An 18127-nucleotide genomic window follows, 5' to 3' on the forward strand; every position below is an offset into this window, starting at 1 on the left:
CTGTATTTACCGAACATGCTGGGTGGGTGGGCGCCGCGGCAGTGATCGTTAATTGGAGGAGACAGGCCGCTGACTGGAATTTTTAATGAGCGGCCACATCTGTTCCCACGTGTGGGCACAGCCCCTCCGCTCACGGCGGGGCCCTCGTGGTGCGTGAACTCCGACCTGCCCTTCCCGGGACGGGGGGGTCACAAAGCGGCAGTCAAGGGTGGGACCCACACGCGCGCCAAGCCCGGGTCAGGGCAGGGAGCCTGGGACCCCCGCCGAGGTATTACGAGCCTTCTACACGGCGGCCGGCGCGGGGCGGCTCCTGTCTGGTCCTGGAGACCCTGGACGGGTCCCGCAACTGCCCCGGGCCTCGGTTCCCCCAGCTGTCGAACGTGCAATCACAGCAGCGGCTCACAGAGCAGCAGGGACGGGTGCACAGGTGTGAACGGGAAGCGGGGGTCTCGCGCAAGCAGCTGCACCTCCTAGCCCACCCCCCTACACCCCCTCGCGCTCCCCGTCGACACTACCACCCAAGGGGCTGTCCTCAGTGTGCCAGGTCCCCCTCACCCCCCTCCCTCTGCTGGCGCAGGGCCAGGCCAGTACAAGTGCTGACCGCCGCGACGAGGCGCGAAGGCTCTCCTCAGCTGCTCTGGGGCCTGCCCATCACGGGGGCCACTGTGGAGTGGAGAGGCCCTGCGCCCGAGGTCTGGGATGGACTAAACAAGGGACGGCACGGCCCTCAGATGCTCTCTGGATGGGGACGCAGTGGCTGGAGCCAGAGGCACCCTAGGTGCCAGGGCGGCTACCCCAATAAATGCCCGCGGTGATGGGACCTGGGGTGACCTGGGCTCTGCCTCCAGGCTGGCAGCAAGGCCCCTCCTCCCCTCAGGCCGCAGTAGGAGGAAGACGGCAGCCCAGGACAGCGGAGTCCTTGAGGGGACCTCGATTTAAGAACAGAATCTGGGGACAAGCTCCAGGCAACTCCAGGCCATCACACGCTTCCTTGCGCTTCCGGCACTGTTTTGCTGAATCAAACAGCAGAGTGAGGGGCCCCAGGCAGCCCGTCCCAGGGGAGGGGCCCCAGGCGCACCAACCCCAGCTCAACGCCGTCCCCAGAAGCCCCCTTCAACCCTCGGCAGGACAAAGCCCGGCCTGAAGGCGGCTGGGCCAGATGGCACCTTCCCAGCCTGGCCGAGGACAAACAAGGAGCTGCAGAGGCTGGGGGAGGGGTGGGCTGGCGGGCAGGGGGTCCAGCGGGCCAGACCCGCGCGCCTCCCGTCTGGCTGGAGCCCTGCCAAGCTTATGACAGGCACCTGGGAACGAGGTCAGTGGGGGTGGGCCCGGGCAGCAGCCCCCAAACCAGGCCAGGCCCCGGAGGCTCAGCCGGCCACCCCGAGGCCCCCGATGGTGGCGGCCAGGCCCCCACGCCGGCCCGCGGCCGGGCTCGCCCGAGGAGCATCTGCAGGCAGCTCTCATTTCTGGGCAGCGGCTGCAGGCGCAGCTGTAGAGATGAAAGAAGGAAGGAGTGGGGGGGGGGGGGGAGGGAGGGGGGGAGGGAGGAGAATCCTTCATTCTCTGGTGATTAGAGAGGTTTCCACTAGGCAGCAGGGCAGACATGCCCCGTTAGCTTTAAAACAGACTATTTGTCATTGCATCTGTCCTTCCACAAGCTCCCACTACCTGGGAAATACCGGTGACCCCGGTGCGCGGGAGGGCCCCCCGTGACTCACGTGCCGTGACTTCAGGAAGCCCCCCTCCCCCCTCACTACTCTACTCTTCCCGGTCTCCCCCTCCCCAGAAGGATCAGTTCTCCGCTGAGCCTTTGTGCCGGAGCCGGCGAGCCGTACATCACCCACTAATCCAGCTCCCTTCCCGCCGCCCTCCCTGGTGGCACTAGTGTTTCATTAGCCACCGCCTCGGTTAAGTGGCTGGAGAGAGCCACCGCAGCCCTTTCTCTAGGGGTTACTCTGTGTTTCTGAGGCAGTGAGGACCCCCCACCCCTGGAGGAGGGCTGAGCTTGGGGGGAAGGGGCCCAAGGCCAAGGCACCTGAGCGTCCAGGAGGGGGTCGTTTAGGAGGCTCCTGGGTCTGGATGGGCAGCTGCTGGGCACAGAGGGCAGGACCAAAGGGGAGGATCCGGGCCGTGGGTGGCCGTCACCAGCCAGGGCCAAACCAGGGACGTGGCAACAGGATCAGAAACCATCTGGGCCCCCGGGAGTTAGGGGAGACACAGGTGGTTAGGGCCCTGAGGTCCAGGCTGGTCGCCAGGTGGCAACGGGCCCCTCTGGAGGCAGGAGATGCTGGTGAAGACCCCTTGTCCTCCCTCAAACCAGGACTGCGGCGTCTTGGGCCTCTGCAAACCCCTCTGGCCGGGATCTGCTCACCAGGCCCTGCCCTGGCTCTCCTGCCTCCAAACTGCACTCGAGGTAGAGCAAACAAAGCCAAGACAGCAGCTTCTAGGCGGGCACGGGGGCCTTGGCCAGGTGATGACCCAGCAGCGCCCATCACCTTGGATGTGGGGACCAAGCTACGGCCACCTGACCTATCTCCAGGAATTCAGGGGGTCCCCACTGGGCTCCCTGGTCAGGGCCTGCCTGAGGGTGGCCCCCTCTGTGGACAGAGGCTTGCTCCCCCCACCTCCAGGGCAGAGAAAAGACAGACCCTGAGTGGGCCCTGGGGCCCATCCCCCCAAGCCGCCCCAGCAGGGCAGAGAGCTGCGAGGGGGGTGAGGGGAGCGTTCCACCCTCCCCCCTCCTCCCCCACTTTCTTTGTGGTTTAATTAGTATTTCCAAGTGGTGCTATCCCTCTGGGAACTCCAGAAAAATCCAGGAGAGAAGCACAGAGACAGGGTTCTTAATTAGGAAGGGCCCCTCCAGGCTGGGGGCACCGGGGCTGGGGGCGGGTGGTGGAGGTAGGCAGGTGCAGGGGCAGCTCCCAAGGCCACCAGCTCCTCCTGCATGGCCACGTCACACCAGGCACCCACCCCCCCACGTGCGGGAAAGGGCCTCCTGGGGCGGGCGGGCTTCAAAAGTTAAGACGGAAATAGGAAAACTGACCTGTGAAAATATGGGCTGGTATTTTCGCTATTTCAATTCCTTGTTTGTGCAATAGATAATAATCATAACAGCTATTGTCTATCAAGTGCTTACGATGTGCAAACACCATTTTAAGCACTTTGTCCCCCGCAAGATTTCTATGTTGGAGTCCCAACCCCCAGGACCTTGGAAAGTGACCATATTTGAAGACAAGATCTTTGAACAGGTTATTAAGGTAACACGAGGTCACTAGGGTGGGCCCTGATCCAATAGGACTGGTGTCCTTATAAGAAGAGGAGATTAAGACACAGACACACACAGAAGGAAGAGCATGGAAAGAGACAGGGAGAAGACGGCCGCCTACACACCAAGGAGAGAGGCCTCAGGAGAAACTGACCCTGTCCACACCGGCAACATGGGCCTCCAGCCTCTAGAATAAATCTGTCTTAAATAAGCCCCCATCTGTGATGCTCTGTGATGCTCGTTGTGGCAGCCCAAGACCACTAACGCCCGTGAATCTTCTTAAATCACACAGACCCTCCAGGTAGGTGCTGTAGTTATACCGTTTTGCAGAGAAAAAGACAGGCTCAGGGGAGTGAGCTGGGGCAGGGGATTTCAACCCCGAAACCCAGGCCTGCTCCGCGGGAGGCCACCTTCCCAACACCCGTGGCTCATCCGGCCTCCACCCTAAGCCTCCCTCCCCACACTCACCTGCCGGCTCTCGCTCCTCCACACGCCATTGACGGTCTTGGTGGGGGCGATGGTCACCACGGGGGGCGTGCTAGGGACGCTGTGGCCCCCAGGGGGGACGATGATGGGGCCCATGGGCACGCGCTTGGGCGTGCTGGCCGGAGAGCTGTGGTTGGTGGCCGGAGAGGAGACGGGGGACGACTCACTGCTCAGTGAAGACCCTGCGGGAGAAGGACACAGCAGCCTGAGCGGGTGCCCCCCGGCCCCCAGCAGCCAGGCAGGGGCATGCGGGCTCCTGCGGATGCCCCGCCCCAGCCCGGGATCCGGGTGGTAACTCCCCACCCCCGCCCGCGGACAGGGCCTCCCATGCCCGGTGCTGCTCCCCCCAAAGCCTCCCCCCCAGCGGGGGAAAGAGCCAGGGGCGCAGGCAGGGCCACCGCCCCAGACACGGACGGGGAGACAGCCTCAGGAGAGCAAGTGTGGCCCGACGAGTTACACCCACAGCAGCTGGGGGCCGTGCGCGACACCCCGGGTCACTCGGGCTGATGTGGGCCGCTGGGGCGCAGGGTGAGTGAGGGGCCTGCTGAACCTGCCCCACAAGAGGCAGTAGCTGCACATGAGGGTATGAGCCAGGGGGTGGGCACGAGACCCCCCGAGGCGCACAGAAAGGCCCGAAGTTCTCCCCGCGAGCCCCCTGTGTGCTTGAGGGTGGGCGTCCTAGCTGCTGGACGGGCCTGGCAGGGCCTGGCAGGGTGGGGAAGAGGCGAGGGCGTGGCTGAGGAAGGCTTGTATTTTCAAAAAATCGACTGCGTTCATTTTAAGTGTTAAGAACTGAGTTATGATCCGGCGCTGAAAGCATACAGGTTGGTGGTTTTCAGCACATGCACAGAACTGTGGAAACATCACCATCACCTCATTTCCATCACCTCCAACAGAAGCCCCACCCTCAGCATCAGCCCCATGTGCTGCCCCCCGAGGTGGGTGGTGTGGAGGCCTGCAGGCCTGCGGGGGGTCAGGAGGATGGGGTTGGTTTAGCTCCTGGCAGGGGCGCAGGGTCATGGTGGTGCGTGCGGTGGGAGGGGAGGGCGGGGCCTGGGGGGCTGGGAGGAAGTCACTTTGGGTCCTAAGGGGGAAGGCGCCCATTTGCAGCCACGTTGGCCCGCAGCTGCTCCTCCCGCGAGGGGCGGGGCCGCCTGTGAGCGAGGGGTGACGGCGCGTCCCCTCCCCCACCAGCACCTGGCTCACCCCAACGTCACCGCCCCAGCGTCACCCCCCGGTGGGATATCCCGGCAGGCGGGCGGCAGAATGGCCCCTGAGGGTTGGAGCTGCCGGCAGGACCTGGTCCTGGTGTCCCCGGGAGTCACACCCAGGCCCAATGAGGTTCGGTCGTGTGCACATCCACACCCCGCACTGTTCTGGGCTGCAGTCTGGGGACAGAGGAGACCCCTCACATGCCCCCCCCACAGAGGCCCCACGGCACACAGGCCCCCGACAGACCCCACCGCACCTGAGAGCCTCAGAGAGCACCCAGGGCCCTGAATCTGGGGACCCCCAGATTTGACTACACAGCAGAGCTTCAGCTCGTGCCAGGCACCGCTCCCGCCCATGGTCACGGGGCTGGCGTGAGCTCGGGCGGCCAGTGGAGGTGGACCTGGCCGCGGAGGCTGCTGCCCACAGCCCCAAGCAGCGGCCTGGAGACGCGGCATCTTGCAAAGCTCCCCTCTGAGGGGCTCAACCGGGCAGCCTCTGCCTGCGGGAGCCCCACTTGGGGCACCTGGGGCCCCGGGGCGGGGGAGGAAGCTGGGGCCAGCACAGACCGCCCCCCTCCACAAGCAGCACCCATCCTCCCTGGATTTTGTTCAGAACCTGCCTGGGTCCCAGGGGCCAAGACCCTCGTTTTTCTCCAAACCATCTCAAGTGGGCACATTCCTGCTACCAAATCAAACCTTTGCCTGAAGGGGAGGCAGGACAGCCTACAGCTCAGGGTGCTGGGAGACAGTCACCCCCCTCCCTCTGCCCCAGAGGCCCCGGCCATCGAGGCGCGGGCTCAGCGGAGACCAGGGGGCAGAGCGGTCGGCTGCCGAGGCCCCACGGACGCTGGGACAGAGCTTCGCCCTGAGCAGCGTGCTGCCGGTCCAGGCCGCTTCACCGTGCTTCCCTAGGCTTGTGCACAGCTTGAACAACCGTGCGGGGCAGCCCCACGGGGAGACACCCGGGCCCGCCGGACCTGCCCCCAGCCGAGCCGCTCGGCAACCCCGAGAACAACGCTGAGGCCAGGCGCCCCCGTCACCTGCAGCCCTCGCCTGCCAGTGCCCGGCCAGCGGGCAGTGAGGAGTCCCCTGCAGGCTGCTGCCCCTGACGTGTGACCCCCGATTCCCCAGAAAGATCCACCAGCCACGGCCCACACAATTCTGCAACCCCAAGTCGGCCGGGCCAACCACCGAGACCCAGCACCGGGTCAGGATCGCAGCCGTGGGGCAAGCTCCAGCCTCGGTCAGCTGTCATTACCGCCCGCCTGGGGACAGCCGACAGGCGACAACGGCGGCGGCCTTCCTTTCCCAGTGGGACAGCCGCCAAAGTTTTGAAACGAGCTGTGTCTGCCAGGTTGGCGGGGCCCACCCGGGAAGCCAGCTTCAAGGGAGAAGCAGGAGGCAGGCGGCGGGCTGACCTGGCCAGCCCTGGGGCATGGAGCCGGCCGGCCGACAGAGGGAACCCCTGCGCCCTAAGCGCTCACCAGGTTTGTGCAACTTGGGGAAACTGGGAGCATCTATCTCTCCCACCACCGCCCACGCCCTGGCCCGGCAACCCCGCTCCTGGGGCCCCAGCAAAGCAGGCTGCCGTCCACCAAAGATGCAGGCTGGCGGCCCCTACGGGAAACTCCCACCACGTCCACCAGCAGCCGGAAAGACACAGCGGGGAGGGGGTGGAAAGCCACCAGAGCTCTCGGCCACCAAGCAGGAGGACCTACCGTGCACCCGGCCTGCACCCCGGGCCGCCCTGTGTAAACTCCGCCTGGGGGTAGAGGGAGCCGAAAAAGAAAGAAAACAAACACACCAAGGACCCCCACCAGTCAAGGGAGAGGCCACACTGCCTGGAGAAAACGGTGCAGTCAAGGCCAGGTGGGGTCAAGGCCAAGTGGGGTCAAGGCCAGGTGGGCTCTGCTCCTCGAGGGGCCAGGCAGACGGAGGGGAGCTGGAGCAGACACTTCAGAGCCCCACCCTGTACCAGCCCCTGGGGCCTCACAGCCAGGAGGACCCAGGGGCCACGCCACCTGCGCAAAGAGACTCAGGGCCACCTGGCTCCCGACCCCGCTGCTCCTGTCCCATCCCACCTCTCAGACCACCCCCCTCCGGCCTCCGAGCCCCCGCCCCACGCCATTAGCAGGTCTCCGTGGACCAGCATCATTTCTAAGCGCTGGGCAGCGAGGGAGGAAGCAGGAAGGGAGGGCGAGAGATGGAGCCCGGGAGCCAGGTGCCCCTGCCCGCCCGGAGGCCACGGGCAATTAGCAGCCTTGTCCCTCAGGGGCGGGCCGGACGCCTCGCCTGGCAGCCAGATCGATGCCTGACCACGCAACCGCCAATTAGCGCGGTCGCCCCCGACCCCGTGCTCAGGGCGGCGCGAGCTGTAACGAACTGGCGGTACACGGCCGGCGGCAGCGAGCCGCGTGCGGGTGCGGAGGGGGGTGACAGCGCACAGCGGTCCGCGTCACCTCTGTCATCTGACCTCGCGGATTAGCGCCCGAGGCCCCCTGAGCCCGTATAATTAACAGCTGAGACACCAAAGTCGCTGTGAGGGGAGAGGGAGCGAGGCCTGGAAGCACAAGTGCAGCATGTCAGCTCCCAAGACACCACCCGAACGACCTTAAGCACCAGCTGGGTGCCCTGAACAAGGGCTTCTGTGCCAGGACCACCCTGCCCGGCACACTGCAGGGTGTGAGCTCTGTCCCGCCACACAGCCCCCCCCCCTCTCCCGGGCACAAGCCTGCACTGAGTCAGGCCGCCTCACCCGGGGAGGGAGGGACGGCGGTCACCTGACGTGCTGCCTAAAGGAGGACCCCTGGGACGCCTTCCCGAGACGCCCCCTCCCGTGGCCGGAGCAGCAGCACCACAGGGCCAGCCCGGGCAGGGGTCCCCCTCCGCTGAGCCTCGCCCAGACTGTCACCCGGTGCAGGCAGGGACCCGCCAGCCACGAGCGCGTGTGGATCCTCACCATGAGCACGTAGAGGCGGGGAATGAGGGGGGGACCCTCTGGACTCTCCGCCGGCCGGGCGCAGCGGGGACAGCCGGGCACACGGCACGGGCAGGGCTGCCCTCAGCCAGGCGGAGGGCAGTGGCTGCACCCACCTGTGGGTTCGGGGAGAACCCCCCGAAGAAGAGCCGCAGGGCTGCCCTCTGCCCGCTTCCCTTCCTGGAAGAGGCCCTCCCGGCCTGCCTGCCAGCTCCTCCATGGCGCGGGAACAGTCGGAGGCCCGTCCACCCGATGCCCTCTCCCAGGAGCCCTCACCCCACCTCATGCCACCAGCGGGCGGGGCACACCTGCCCCCAACGTAGCGTCACAAGACGGTCACTAAACCCCAGCCAGCGAAGGCAAGGTGTGGTCTTTCTTACAAGACGCCTTTCCAGGGACCGACGATGCGGTGACGCGCAGGACTGGGGCTGGGAGGGTGGTGGGCTTCCGCTGTGCTGGGGGGCATGAGGGGCCGGGAGGGGGAGCATCAAGGGAGAGGAGAGGGACTGGGGGCGAGAAGGCAGAGGGGGCTTCAGGAAGGGGACAGAGAAAGTCACTGTTGCACCGACACGGCCTGGGGAGGCCTCTTGTCCCAGTGTCTCAGGGCCGGGCATCCCCCACCAGGGCAGGCGCAAGCCCCCCTCCCTGGGCCCCGCTCTCCTCTGAATCCCCGGCCCAGCGCACAGAGGAGGCGGCCAAGGCACCAAGGACGCCCCTGCACGCTCACACCTGCGCCGCGAGACAGATGGGGCTGCAGACACGCCGGGAAACCCAGCCCCGCCGAGCCCTGCGGCCACACGACGGACGCACACGCGTGTCCCCTCACTTGTTTTGCTGTGTTCTCTGAAAGACGCAGACTTCAAGTGGCAGAACAGGGGCGCCGCCCCTCCCTCCTGGCTCAGGCCGGCTGAGTGAGGCACCACTGGGGGGCAGAGTCCCACCTCCAACCCCGACAGAAGGAGGGCTGCTCCGGCCTCCTCCAGGGGCTCCAGGGAAACTAGACACGCCTGCAAAGCCAGCGACAAGATGAGGCCGGCAGCAAACGCCTGGAGAAAAGCGCGCTCCCTCCCACCTGTGCTCAGGGGACCTGGGCCCCGCTGCCCTTGCCAGCCTGCTTGCGTCTGGTCCAAATAAAGCCAGGGTCCGCCAGTCACTTCTCTTGCAGGTGGCGAAAACAGTGCTCCTGCCCTCGGGAGACCAGCTCCGTGAGGCCGCTCGGTGCCCCCCACACCCCACTGGGGGGGACGGACACGTGGGATTTGAACAGGCCGCGTGGCTTTGGAGCCCACCCTGCTCCTTCCGCCCCGCCCCGCCGGCAAAGGGGCCGAAGATAGACGCCAAGGGCACTGCTGCGGGACGCCTCATTCAAGGGGGCCCCGGCCTGTCACTGCCGAAGGGTCCCACGGGTACAACCGGGACCAACGTGGGGGTCAGGCCCAAACCTGCAGCCCAAGGCTCCTTCCAGAACGTGCTGTGTGGGCCTGGTCACGGCCTGGGACCCCCTTTCTCCGAAGAGCCAAGACGAGGGTCGAGGTGACAGGGAGCGGCTGCCCTGGGCCTGGACGCACCCGCGCTGTCAGGACATTTGGGAGCAGCCGCGGCCAACTCCTCCGGCCTGGACGGGACGGGCTCTCTCCCCAGACAGGGTCAATCTGGGCCTCGAGACACATGCGCAGCACTCAGCCCAGCCCTCAGCCATGGAAGCACTCGCCTTCCCTTCCCAGCCCCTCAAGCCCTGGCTGCACTGCAGGGGTGGGGGAAGGTGGGGATGGCAGGGGTTGGGGTGATGGCGTGGGTGGATCTCATCTGCTGCGCACGGCGCCGCACCCGCAGCTAGCGTGTTCTTCCTACATCGTCACAATCTACGGAGTACAGACGTTATCCTCAGCCTCTTCTGTTTTTCTGTTTTATTTTTGGCTGCACCGTGAGGCACGCGGGATCTTAGTTCCCAGACCAGGGATCGGACCCACGCCTCCTGCACTAAAAGCACCGAGCCCTATCCACTGGACCGCCAGGAAGTCCCTAGACGTTACCCTCATCCTGAGAACACACGGCAGCTCAGAGAGGTAGAGCACCGTGCCCAGGCCACACAGCAAGGGCGTGAACCAGAATCTGCCGGCGTCCGCGTCCACCCTGCTGGGCGCCCGCGTCGGAGTGGGTACAGGGCCAGGCAGATCTGGGCCCTCCCCCTCCCCGGACAGGCAGTCCCTTCTAGTCCCCCAGGGAGAGACACCCGGCCCCCCGCTGGCCGACGGGGACGGAGCAGGGCCGTGTGGCTGCAAAGAAGCCTCGGGAAAGATAAGACCCCACCGAGGGCCAATGTCTCCTCCTCGCATCCTGTCTCTGCGGCAGAGCAAATGACGGGCACGGGGATTACTTGCTCTGAACTGAATTTTTAAACTGCAGCCTGGAGACACGACGTGAGGAAAGACATCAGCCGGGGAAGCAGAGGGGAGAGCTGGGCCACGGCTCGGGGTAAGATGCTTCCGCAGCGTGGGGGGCGTCGGGGGCGGAGGAGCGGGTCACGGGGCAGCCGGAGGCGCCCAGGCGGCCCGCGGCTGACCAGCACGGGCCCGGCAGCGGGAGGGGCCTGCGGGGGCGGGGAGGGCTGCAGCCTCGGCTGTCTTGGCTCTGCCATCGGGCCCACCTCTCCCACCACCTCCCTGTGCAGGAGGAGACGCAGCGCTGGCTCCGCCTGGGACCTCTGCCCTCGGGGACAGGGCTCTCTGGGGTCAGCCATGGGGTCCCGGGTCACCTCAGCCCCCAGATGCCGAGGTGCTGGCACCTCCGGGGCTGTGGGGCCTGTCGCCCTGGGTCACCCCGAAGAGACGGGGGCCTCGCCCTCATGGAGGGACAGCTGCAGCAGAGGCGGTGGCTCGCTTTCTCTGGGAAGGTGGACACGGGTGCCAGGGCAGGGCAGGAGGCCGTGGAGCTTCCAGTGTCCCCTCTGCTGCCTATGGCTCGGGACACCAGCGAGCCCGAAGCTCTCGGCTTTGCCCACCAGCAAGACGGACAGAGAACACAGGCCAGGGCTGTGCTGGGAACGCAGCGGGAGACCGCCCTGTTCGCAGCAGGTGCTCAATAAACGGTCACTGCCGAGATTCAGGAGGGGAGAGCCCTTGCTGGGTCCACCTCCTCACACACCTGCTGACAGGTGTGCAGTGCCAACCAGCCACGAGAAGCGTGCCACGCGTGGACAGCCCTGCAAACACCGGTCCGAGAGCGGGAGCCAGCCGCGGGGCTGCGTGCACCCACAGGTGACAGACGTCCGGACAGCGGATCCTGGCTGCCAGGGCCGGGGGAGGGTATGGGGAGAGGGTGACAAAATACGCTGGAATTAAGAGTGACGGTCGGGCTTCCCTGGTGGCGCAGTGGTTGAGAATCCGCCTGCCAATGCAGGGGACATGGGTTCGAGCCCTGGTCTGGGAAGATCCCACATGCCACGGAGCAACTAAGCCCGTGAGCCACAACTACTGAGCCTGCGCGTCTGGAGCTTGTGCTCCGCAACAAGAGAGCCCGCGATAGTGAGAGGCCTGCGCACCGCGATGAAGAGTGGCCCACGCTTGCCGTAACTAAAGAAAGCCCTCGCACAGAAACGAAGACCCAACACAGCCATAAATAAATAAATAAATAAATAAATAAATAAGTAAGTAAATAAATGGATCACTTAAAGAAAAAAAAAAGAGTGATGGTCGCAGAATTCTGAATGCACGAAAACCCACTGAATTGTGTCCTTTAAAAGATAAATTTTCCGAGACGTGAATTATACCTTAAGAAGTTAAGGAAAAAAATCAAGCGCCCCCCCCCCCCCGCCACTGCTGCCATCACCAAGCCCAGCAAACATCTCCCTTGGGCTCTCTGGTCCCCAGTGGAGATGCAGGCAGGGGAGCTGAGGGCTGCTGGCTCTCCCCGCCGTGCCCCTACAGCCCCCAGGCTTCCAGAAGCTGACAGCCCACATCTCCACTCTGTCCCCCGCTCTGTGGGGAGCACAGACCACCCACCCCGAGTGCTCCCTGCACCACTGTGGTGGGTGCTGGGGGGTGGGGAGTGGGAAGGGGGGTGCCCCTCCCCAGCCAGGACCATGCACTCAGTCTTGCCGTCCTAAGTCCGGCTCTCCACATCCACTTGGAAAGGCTGAAGGAGCAGCAGTGAGGGGCACAGGGCGTGTCCTCACCAGCTGTGTGACCTCACGCTCATGACTTGACCTCTCTGAGCCTCAGCTTCCCCACCTGTACAATGGGCCGACGACTCTGGGCTGCCAGCCAACTCTACAGACGGGAGACAGCCCATCAGAGCTGGGGCAACTCGGTGAGAAAAATGGGCACCAGGCACGGGATGTGGCCCAGAGGGTGCCCCAGAGAGCACCTGAGCTCACCTCCTCAAACCAAAGCCCCACTGGGGCGCACCACACGGCGCGCTGCCAACGAAGCTCGCCACTGCTGCTTTAAACTCCAGACTTTGCCTGGGGCCCCCTGAGCCAGAAATGAGGTCACAAGTCCCCAGGACACACACACGGTAACTCGAGCATCAGGGCAGCGCAGGGTCCAAATACTGAGCCCCCCAACCCCAAACCTCGGCCTTCTCATCAGAACGATGGGGATAACCTCGGGTCAACCAGCGGCGGACAGCACAAGCTCAGGCCAGCGTGGCTCGCCCCTCTCCTCCCCCTCCTGATCCTTTGTCACAAAGTTCCCGGGCATCAGGCGCAACACCCAGATCGCAGCCTGCGGGGAGCAGGGTCCGCTCCGCAACAGCACACGCTGCTGCCGGCCAGCGAGGCCCGGCAGTGTCCGGCACGCGGGCTGTCCACCGGCCCGTCATTCGAGCTGGACGCTGCGGCCAGCCTGGGGCGGGAGAGAGGAGACGAAGGCCATCAAGGCAGGCTCTCGCGTGAGCCAGGCCTGCAGACCTCCACCGCCCACTCGGCAAGGAGGGAAACGTGCCCTTTCACTGCCACATCCTCTACAGATGGGGGGTGTCACCCCAGGATGAGCCCAGCTGCCCGGGAGTGGACACAGCTGTTGGCTGAAGCCCTGACACTCGGGGGTGACTCAGCCAGATGGCCCCGGTGTCTCCCACGTGCTGACAGTTGTCTTTGAAAGCTGCGCCAGCCCTGTTTCTCCGCCTCCTGGAATGCTGGGAAGGAAGACACCAAAGCAGGGAGCAAGTTCTGCCCTGGGGGCTTCGCGCTGACTCTGAAGAGACCCCCAAGTCTCGACCCCAGCCCAGGGTGCCGCTGTGCACTCTCCTCCCGGGGTGCTCGCAGCCAGCCCAGGACCTCTCTTCTGGGGGCCTCGCCGGCACGGAGCTCACCGCGTCTCTGCTCTCCGGCCGCGTAGTGTGCGGTGGCCCCGAACAGCGGGGCCTCCCGACAGCGGCGGGGCTCCTGCGGCCGGACTGGCCAAGGAGTCCCGTGGTGGGCATGGAGGGCAAGGAGGGGCATGCGTGCAGGGACTGGGAAGGTCTGTCTGGGTGGACAGAACAGCCCAGGGCAGGCGGACACCAGCGGTGAGGGCGATCCCTAGCAATGCAGAAACCAGGCCCCGAAGGCCTTCGCTCCTGAGCCAGATCCACACTGTCCGTCAACTCTAGTCTACTCCCCTCACATTCCTCCTCCGTCCAACAACCATGTAATCAGCAAGGGTGTGGAGACAGGTCAGATTCATAAATCAGCAGACCCCTAGCCACCCCGGTCAGGGCAAATGTCCGCTCTGCTGAGCTAGAGATCCCAGAGTCTACAAAGACAGACAGAGTTCCCGCACAGGTGTTCTTTGGGTGCCCCAGAGGGCTTGGAACCAAGGACACCAAGCCCTGGACATGTGGGGCAAGGCAGATGGCTGGCAGAGGCACCCAGGGTCTCCGCTTCCTCTGCCCAGGAGGCCGACCCCCTGCCTCCAAGCAGTGAGCCCAGAGGGTGTCTGAGAGGCCTGCACCAGAACTCGCAAGGGCCCAGGCCTCCCAGCAGCTCTGGCTGCAAACTGCCCGCCAGCCCCACTCATCCAGCCAGCAGCCCTTGGACTAACACAGGCTGACGGTCAGCCCTAGAAGTGCCCGAAGCCAGAGCTGTAGTGAGCCTAGTCGTACAAACAGGAAGGCTGAAGCTCAGAGAGGGTCAGCGTTTGCCCAAAGTCACAGAGCACGTCACTGCCAAAGTGACACCAGGAGCCAGGGCTCCGGACCTCTGGGGGACACCTGTCCATGCCACCACAAGACCCCTGCCTTGGAGGGGTTAAGCGGTGCCCCCACTTTGGGGCACTTGAGATAAAGAGGGTTTCCAGAGACCGTGCTCCCTGCCACGTCTGGAGGGGGTATCAAGGCCCGGAGCTGCCGGTCTCCTGGGAAACATGCCACCTGGGGAGAGGCCCCCGGGGCAGGCTGGGGGCTCCTAAGGGATGAATCGGGGCCCAGCACATCCACCCTCCGAAGCCACAGCTGCCGGATGCCCCGTCGGTGGTCCTACAGCCAAAGAAGGACAGAGCAGCAGAGAGCGCGGGAAGCAGGAGCCAAGCAGAGCTGCTGGGGCCGGTGGGCTCACCGGACAGGTGGGGGTCAGACAGCGCGGTCCCCGCCAGGACGAAGCAGCACGAGAAAAACCAGCAAGCGTAGACGCGGGCGTGCAAGCACGTGGGCGGGAGCGGCCCTGCCCCTGGAGCCCCGTGAACGCGGAGCGGCGGCTCGTGGGACCAACTGCTTCCCTCCGAGCGCAGGAGCCGCGAGGCCTGGGCAGGAAGGAAGGGGCCGCTCTCTCTCCCGCCTCGTGGAGCTGCCCGGCGGGCGCGCCTCTTACCTCTGGGCTCCTCCGCCTGTTTGGCGAGCTTGCGCAGCGCGGCAGCAAAGCTGGAGGACGGCGCGGCCTGGGCCGACAGCGCGCTGCTGGTGGCGGGGCTGCCGCTGGGCACCAGGGCGCCATTGAGCGGCGAGGGGGTGAGGGGGTTGACGGTGGCGGTGGTCCTGGTCGCGGTGGAAAGCATCCCTAGTGAAGGGGACTTGGGCTCATGGCTCATGCCTGAAACAGGAAAAGAAGAACCAGAAGTCACCCAGAGAGCAGGAGGGCCCGGCACCAGAGCAAAGTCCGCGCGGCCCGGGGGTCCGGTGCCAGCGGGCGGCATGCGGGGAACGGGAGCAGAGCCGGCGGCCCCGGCAGGACAGGAGAGACGGAACAGAGCCAGTGCTGCGCAGAGAACGGGGCCGCGACCCCGGCGTCCAGAGGGCACCCCACCCTCTCGGCTCCGTAAGCAAAGAGCCGCTGTGCCCAGGACCCCGGTGAGTGCAGATGCCAAATGGCTCGTCCGGCCCAAGCCGACAACCTCTCCAGGACAGCCCGGAAGATCTGAGAGCATCCCCTGACGGGCGTGGGGGCCGGAGTCCTCGCAAGAAGGAGAAGAACGCCAGGGGAAAGGGAAAGGGCTGAACCACTGACGATCACGAAGACGAACACACTTCTGCCAGGCCTTTGGCACACCGCTCTGGAGGACTGATGGAGCACGTCCTTTTCCTTCCAGAAAAGCAGACAGGCTCGTGCTGGCAGGCAGCACAGACCCGGGATCGCCCCAGGCGGGTCAGCCGGAGCCCTCCTGGGCCGCTACCATCCCCCCTGGAACCCCAAGCCACAGGGACCCAGCGGGTCTGCACTGAGAAGGTGCCTCTGGGGACAGAAGCAGGCAGAGAACACAGCCACCTGCAGACCCTGCTGTGGTCTCGCCCGGCGCAAACCCCGCCTAGACGCTAAAAGACCCGCGACCGCAGGTCTAAACCGCTGTCCGGGGGAAGCCCCCTTCCCACGGGGGTCCAGGTTCAGGTGCCACGCTGGCCAAGGAGCCGCCACCCGCCAGGAATGACAGCAGATGCCTTCCCACGAGCCCCCGGCCTTTCATGTCCTGAGGAGGCTCAACCTTCACGCGCCCCACTGATAACGGCGGGCTCCCTCGTGGGCGGGCGTGAGCGGTGCTGTAAATAAGTCTTCCGTTAACTTCTCCTGCCCTCTCGGGCACCTGCTGCATCCCCGCTCCCTCACCGTGGGTACATTCGAGAGGCGTAAATCAAGGCGCACGGCCTCGTGGGTGGCACGGGCAACGGGCTGTGTGCAGCGAGAGGTAAACAAACTTGCAAAGCCCCAGACGGAGACCTAGGAGGGGCAGCTCCAGGGAACACCCGGGGTCACCTGGGGAGGGGTCCTGGGGAGTCATGGGAGGGGTGAGAGAGCACAAGCAGAGTGTCCCAGAAGATGACAGGGCAGGAACGTGTGCTGCCCCAGGCCACGGCCCCCACCCCCAGGGGCTCTCCGCATCCCCCCGAGCCCAGCCCACCTCTGCGGCACTCTGCATCCAGTCCAACTCGAGTCTAACTTGCTTCCATGCCTGTCCCCGTGGGTAGCCAGGTGAGCACTGGGGACCCCCACCGGTGGCCAGGCAGGGGTGGGCCCCTGAGACCTGCCCTGCCCCCCCGCTGCCCCCAAAACTAGCCAGGAGAGACCCCGGGCCCCGACACACGCCCTGAACCCAGGGTCCCGGAGAGCCGGGCCGCGGCCGCCATCGCCCTCTCGCCGGGCGGGCGGCAAAAGAGATCTTGGGGGCTCGGCCGCGTAAACGGCCATGGCAGGGATGGGGTGGTGGGGCGCATAAAAGGCAGTATCGAGGCAGGCGTGAGTTCGAGGGAACACCGTTCTCTCGGGAGAGGGCTCGCACCTCGGAAATAAAGGACCCGCACAAGCGCCCCTGCGCCCAGGCTGGCCTCCCAGCTGCCAGCGGGTCACGTGGGCAGCGCCACGCCGGGCGACAGGGGCCCACGGCAGCACGCCCACTGAGCGGCCGGGGCGGCACCAACCCGAGGCTGACCCCGCGTGTCCTCCTCTCTCTGGAAGAACAGGGGAGAGGGTGGGAACCACATGCCCACAGGCACCGCAAGCCCACCAGAGAAACCCGAGAACCCAGGGGGTCGCATGGTCCCTGCCCCAGCGGGCTGGTCACTAGAAAACACAGGTTCCTAACAAGAGTCTTTTCTCAGAAATTAATTACATGGGACTGAGTGAACTGATGAGGATGAGTATAATTTTTGTGACTTTCTGTCTGAATTAAAAAAAAAAAAATCCCACATGGACTCAGAGGAAAGGAATATACAGGTCAATTTTCGCTGCAGAGTAGAGGAGCTGTTACAGTGAGAAAAAAAAAAAAAAAAAAAAAAAGAGTCCTTTCTCAGCCAAGCCGGCACCCAGCCAGCCACTGGAGGGCCGTGGAGCCCGATGGACGCCATGTCCTGGAAGCTCGGCCCAGGCCCTCCTCGGCCCCCTCTCCTCCTCCTCCTCCACGGACGGTGAGGACAGAGAGGGCAGGAGGTGCTGCCGGCCACGGAGCCTGGAGGTCAGGCTTGGCGTGGATTAGGCTGCCATACGCTGGGGCCTGAATCCCGGCTCTGCGACCTCCAGCTGTGTGATGTTGGGCAAGTTACTTTGCCTCTCTGGGCCTCCTCAGTCTCCTCGTCTATAAACGGGGGATAAAGACAAAGTCTGCCTCATGAAGTTAATTCCGTGAGGGTTCAAGGAGGTAAATTACGTGAGAAGCTTCAGAGCGGGGCTGGCATGTCCCAGGAGTCTCTGTTATTATCATGCAACTGGTCAGCAGACGGGGCAGAAACCCAGGTCTTGGGTGGGCGAGGGGCTTGGCTAAGCTCATACAGGTCAGACTGGGCAAAATGGGACCCGACCTGCCGAATCTGTGCCGCCGACCCCCACCCCCATCCCTTCCGTGTCCAGGCCGGGAGTCACACAGCCCAGCTCTCCACATCCGTGAGTGGCACTGCCTGGTCAGCGTGAACACAGGACACCCCGGAACAGAGGGGGACCGGAGCCCTTGTCCTGCTGCCTGCGGGGACCCCGAGGACGTGACCCCACACAGGACCCGATCTGGGCGGTCCAGAAGTCCTCTGGGTCCTGCTCGGGACCGAAGTACCCTCAGCACCCACACTCAGTGGACCTATGGGTTTCTTTTCTTGGGGGGGGGCGGGTGGTGGTATACCATGGAGCACCACCCTGTGGGGACCCCGTCCGGGCACGGCCCGCACAGGTCCTGGAGGTCCCGACCAACACCTAGAGGAAGGCGTCGCCACGAGGGGCTGCCCGGAGACGAGGTATGTGACGGGGGACCCCGGGGCTCCCTACCCCAGGGAAACGAAGGCCCTCCCGGGACATCAGGT

General features: G+C 65.1%; 1 protein-coding gene across 11 annotated transcripts in view; it reads right to left on the reverse strand.

Moving 5' to 3' along the window:
* The window catches only part of GSE1 (Gse1 coiled-coil protein), a 422062-nt gene that overhangs the window by 22768 nt on the left and 381167 nt on the right, over positions 1-18127 (reverse strand). For 8 of the 11 annotated variants that reach the window (XR_009006130.1, XM_057534565.1, XM_057534564.1 and 5 more), the window contains 2 exons: positions 14727-14945; positions 3734-3933 (listed from right to left, as the gene is read on the reverse strand). Coding sequence is in view for 10 of the 11 variants with exons in the window: in XM_057534565.1 (XP_057390548.1) it covers positions 3734-3933; positions 14727-14945 (419 nt within the window). In the remaining variant the exon portion in view is untranslated. The remainder of the gene's footprint in view (positions 1-3733; positions 3934-14726; positions 14946-18127) is intronic. The other 3 variants (XM_057534566.1, XM_057534572.1, XM_057534573.1) reach the window with 1 other exon arrangement.

This window comes from Balaenoptera acutorostrata, chromosome 19 (assembly GCF_949987535.1).
Source record: "Balaenoptera acutorostrata chromosome 19, mBalAcu1.1, whole genome shotgun sequence".
NCBI classification, from domain to species: Eukaryota; Metazoa; Chordata; class Mammalia; order Artiodactyla; family Balaenopteridae; genus Balaenoptera; species Balaenoptera acutorostrata.